Source organism: Engraulis encrasicolus, chromosome 2, assembly GCF_034702125.1.
Source record: "Engraulis encrasicolus isolate BLACKSEA-1 chromosome 2, IST_EnEncr_1.0, whole genome shotgun sequence".
Classification (NCBI taxonomy): domain Eukaryota; kingdom Metazoa; phylum Chordata; class Actinopteri; order Clupeiformes; family Engraulidae; genus Engraulis; species Engraulis encrasicolus.
The window spans coordinates 35,023,517-35,028,516 of NC_085858.1; the positions used below are offsets into that span (position 1 = coordinate 35,023,517).

At 57.3% G+C, this 5,000-nt stretch overlaps 1 protein-coding gene across 2 annotated transcripts in view; it reads right to left on the bottom strand.

Moving 5' to 3' along the window:
• The window catches only part of camsap3 (calmodulin regulated spectrin-associated protein family, member 3), a 62,261-nt gene that overhangs the window by 8,743 nt on the left and 48,518 nt on the right, over positions 1 to 5,000 (bottom strand). The window contains exons 10-12 of one of the 2 annotated variants that reach the window (XM_063187421.1): positions 4,506 to 4,542; positions 1,420 to 3,784; positions 718 to 851 (exon numbers count right to left, since the gene is read on the bottom strand). In XM_063187421.1, the coding sequence (XP_063043491.1) occupies positions 718 to 851; positions 1,420 to 3,784; positions 4,506 to 4,542 (2,536 nt within the window). Of the gene's footprint in view, positions 1 to 717; positions 852 to 1,419; positions 3,785 to 4,505; positions 4,579 to 5,000 lie in introns of both variants that reach the window. The other variant, XM_063187412.1, reaches the window with a different exon arrangement.

Below are 5,000 nucleotides of genomic sequence, written 5' to 3' on the forward strand. Positions count from 1 at the left end.
TTGCGTAATGCTGCTCCAGGCGCCAGGGGCAATGCTGCACAACGCAACATCAGGCATCAATGGGTTAATTGAAAAACTTGAACTATAATAACCCACAACACAATTCTAGGGTTTCCCCAACACGTAAAATATTAATTCCTACGCAATTTCAGCCAAAACATCAATCGTACACGCATTAAGATTCCCTCTGCCTTCCAACGCAGGTGTGTATCTGTGCGTGTTACCTGGCCTCTCTCTCACACTCATTAAGCTAGCTTCTGCCTTGCTAGGCAGGTGTGTGTGTGTGTGTGTGTGTGTGTGTCTTGGGCATTGAGGAGGGTGCCTCGTTTCCCACTGCCCCTCTTTTCAAGAGCAAAAAAATGTAAATGTCATGTGGGTTAGTGATGATGGAAAATAAGTAATTGACTACACTTACAAAAAAAGAGCACTGCCTCCTAAAGTTGACGTGTGTATAGGCTAAAGTGTGGAGATGTGAATATTTTTCTAAAGGCCTATGTGAAGAATGTCACCATTTAATGGTTTGGGATGGGTATGGTGGTAAACTGGAATGTAAGGTGTGTGTGTGTGTGTGTGTGTGTGTGTGTGTGTGTGTGTGTGTGTGTGTGTGTGTGTGTGTGTGTGTGTGTGTGTGTGTGTGTGTGTGTGTGTGTGTGTGTGTGCGTGCGTGCGTGCGTGCGTGCGTGCGTGCGTGTGCGTGCGCGTGTGTGTGTGTGTTACCTGGCCTCTCTCTCCCTCTCCCTCTCCTTCTCCTGCTCCAGTCTCTTTTTCTTCATCTCCTCTGCTCTCTTCTGCTGTTTCTCCAGCAGGGCTGCTCGTCTCTGGGCCATCTCATCCTCTGGTCGCGCCTCATCCTGCTCACAAACACATAGACAGACAGACACGCGCGCACACACGCACACGCACAGACATACAGACAGACAGACACACACGCACGCACGCAGACACACACACACAAATACAGACACACAGACACACGCACACACACACACACACAGACAAACGTTGGTTGGTCACATGGCACAAAAAGACATAATCCACTCAAATGGCCGTACACACATGTAAATGCCTGCTCAGCATTTTTTAGACCTTTTCTTAAATGTGCAATGTACAACTAAAATGACTTGACCAAGAAATTCTTACACATTAACATACAATACACTAACAGACATTTCAGAATGCAGACGCATATTCAAGTCGCAAATGAATGTAAACCACAACACATCCTGCTGGCTCTAAGGCTTTCCACATATGGGCTTGCATGCCTATGCCCATGGGGACCTGGGTTTGAGTCCGGCCTGGGTCATTATCTATTCCTGCCCCATCTCTCTCCCAATCTCTTCCTGTCATACTCGCGACTGTCCTATCCATTAATAAAAACACAAAGGAAACACACTGAGTTGCTACTATACTATTACTAACCCTGAAGAAGAATCCGACGCCCGACTTGGTCTCAGGCTCTGTGTAGTCGCTCATGGAGTCGGACAGGCGTTCGCTCTGGGCCTGATCCTCGTCCTCCAGCCCCTGCAGGGCCGACAGCGAGATCTCGATCAGGCTGCTGCGCTTGCCGTTGAAGGAGGCGGCCGGCACGTCGCTCTCAAACGAGCACTCCGAGGGTGCCCCCGAACTGCCTCCTGCCCCCGTCAGGGTGTCCCTGCGGCTCCCAGCGCCCGGCGTGGACGCCCCTTCCAGCTCCAGGCTGAAGACGCCCTGCTCCGTGTCCGAGGCCGAGCGGTGGGGGCTGGGGTGGGGGTGGTGGGTGGGGGTCGGCGTGGAGCCTCTGGAGGCGTCCGGGGTGCCGAAGACGGCGGAGGCGGGCTGGCCGATGCTGAAGGACGAGGAGGTCTGGTCGCGGCACTGCCACGGCGAGACGCGCCGCAGGTGCGGGATGCTGTCCACGTTCTGAGTGGCCGCGATGACGCGCGTGGACACCGGCACCTTCAGGTCGGAAGGCCGGGACGTGTGGTGGTGGTGGTGGGTGACGTGGTGCTGCTGCGGGGGTTGGTAAGACGTGTGGTGCTTGGGACTCTTGGGGGGCGCCGACTGGGCCCGGCGGTGCGCCCCGGGGGACTTGGGCGGGGCGGTCGAGTGGTTGTTGATCAGCCTGCGCGACGGCGACGGGGAGGAGGAGGCTGAGGCGAGGTCGCGGGTGGCTTCGCGAGACAGCCGGCCCGTAGGGGTCACAGAACCGCCGCCGCCGCCGCGAGAGGACCTGGGAGCCTGGGGGATGACCCAGGACTGGGTGCCGCCCGAAGACGATGGCGGGGGCGTCGGAGCGCCGGCTTTCTTGTGCATCAGGTGCTTCTGCTGCTCGGCCAAGCGATGCATGTCACTCTGCAGCGAGGAGAGGGCGGCGTTCAGCTTGGTCACCGCGTTGTTGTAGTCCCCCAGCGGGGCCGTGCCCTTCTCCCCACCTGGACCTCCAGCTCCTGAGAAGTCCAGCTGCCGCTTGGCTAGCTTCCCGTCCAGCTCCTCCAGGGGGCGCTGCTGTTGTTGTTGTTGTTGTGTTGGGGGTCTCTTCATTTCCGTGGGGGCCAACAGGCTCAGGTCTTCCTCGGTGGAGGAGGCGCTCACCACCTCCTCCCCGTCGACACCCCCCTCTCCTTCTCCTTCTCCCTCCCCTTCCTGCTCCTTCTTGAGCTGCAGGAAGGCGCTCTTGCCCAGCTGCTGCCGGTGCTTGGCGAAGATGGCCTCGATGCGCTTCTTCTGGGCCTCGATGGCCTTGCGCTTCTCCTCCAGCCGGACGCCCAGCTCCGACATCTCGCTGTTGAGCGCCGGGCTCTTGCCGGGGCTACCCTCTTCTTGCTTCTTGGCTGCCCAGGAGGTGATGTTGGCAGCCGGGGTGGGAGTGGGCGTGGGGGTGGGGGTGGGGGTGGAGGGTGCGGAGCCCACGGGGGTGGAGGACTCCGCATCCTGGGGCGTCTGCAGCTGCTGCTTCTTCCGGCGCTCGGCGAAGCTGGTCATGCGCACGCCGCTGTCCGGCGTCTGGTCTCCCCCGCCTCCTCCGCTGCCGCCGCGCGGGTGCGAGGAGAGGGGCGTGGCCGGAGTGGACTGGGCGGTCCGGCTGCTGCTGGGCAGCTCCTCCGAGGCGTCAGAGTCCACGCTGCCGTCGCGCAGCACCGAGTCGTCGTCGCGGGAGCCCTCCGAGGTGTGGCGCGTCCGGGAGGAGGACGAGGAGCAGGGCTGTGGCGGCGTGGCGGATGATGATGGTGGTTGAGGAGGAGGAGGCGTGTGGTGCGGCCTGTACAGCATGCCCGAGCGCGGGGGGGCAGAGCAACTGAGCGCTGCGGGGGAGGACGATGACGCAGGGCCAGCGCTGCCTGCGTGGTGGGCACCAGCCGGGTCGTCGGGCGAGTGCAGGTAGAACCCGTCCGGAGCGCCGTCGGGGTGCAAGCGTGGCTCCATCTTGCCCTGGTTGTGGATGATCTGCAGGGCCTCCTCAATGGTGGGCAGCTCCCCGGGCTCGGCCTCCACCTCGGCCTCGTCCAGGCCGTTCTCCTCGGCCAGCAGGGGCGCGGCGGGGGTGGGGGAGGCCCAGGAGGAACGGTGGGAGCCGTTGTGGGGGCCGTGAGGGCCGGGGGAGCGGCTCAGGACGTGGCTGAGGTCCTCGGGGGGCGTGTAGGGGGAGCCCCGCGCCGCCCCCTGGTGGTGGGCCGGGTTGAGGTTGTCGGAGCTGACGGAGCGCTGGATGATGGTCGATGGCGGGCTGACCGACTTGCCCATCACCACGTCCACGTCGCTGTCCAGGCCGAAGGGGATGCTGAAGGAGACGGCGGACAGGGGACGGCTGGAGAGAGGAGGAGGAGGAAGTCAAAGAGGAAGAGAAAGAAAGTGGAGGAAGACAGGCGGAAATACAAGGAGAGGAGGAGGAGGAGGAGGAGGAGGAGGAAGAAGAAGGTGGAAATGGAGGGAGAGGAGGAGGAGGAGGAGGAAGAGAGGCAGGGGAAGAGAGAAGAGGTAGGGGAAGAGAGAAGCAGAAATACAGGGAGAGGAAGAGGAAGATGAGGAGGAGGAGGAGAGATGAAGGCAGAAGAAGAGGAAGAGAGAGGAGAAATTACAGGGAGAGGATGGAGGTGATGAAGAGATGGAAAGAGGAAGAGGGAAAATAACAGAGGCAGAAAGAGAGGGAAAGGGGGTGCAAAATAGACATGAAACGGTTATTCCTAAAACAGCTTTTGCATCTTTGCAATTATACGTTCATGGCCATTGCTGAAAATGCGAGTGAATGTCATTTTTTAATTCATCTAAATGAGTTAGTTTTTAAAGTTTTGAGCGAAAAAACTACTTCACATTTTATTGTAGACCAAATGTATCCCATAACAAAAAAAATCAAACAAAATAGTAGGCCAACTTCATCAACACAGCGCATTCAGTGCAGTGTGTGTGTGTGTGTGTGTGTGTGTGTGTGTGTGTGTGTGTGTGTGTGTGTGTGTGTGTGTGTGTGTGTGTGTGTGTGTGTGTGTGTGCATCATTTGAGATTAAGCCAGAGGGAGGCTGGTCAGTCTCACCTGATGGGCTTCTTTGTCCATGATCTTCCAACGGACTCTACATGAGACATTGAGGTAGACTGAGTGAGCGCGCCTGACCACCAGATATGCCACATACCACACCCACGGATACGCACACAGACACACACAAGACAGACATACACCCACAGACAGGCATACACAGATGCACACACAGGCAGACAGAGACAAAGAGAGACAGACAGTAATGTAAATGCCACAAATGAACACAATTGAAACAAAGGAAAATAACACAATATGCAAGCACCACGACATGCAAACATTACCACCAACATGCAAACATCAAAACATATCACTAAAACACACTGAATCCTATGGCACTTCCATGAGAAACAGTACAATAAAAAACACAAATGGGACGGACAGACAGACAGAGACAGACAAACAGACAGACAAGGGGTGCAAGTCAATATTTGTCCCCTCCATCCTTTCCTCTGGTCTTTGGCCTCAATGTCGTTCCACCTCAGTGGAGAAAAA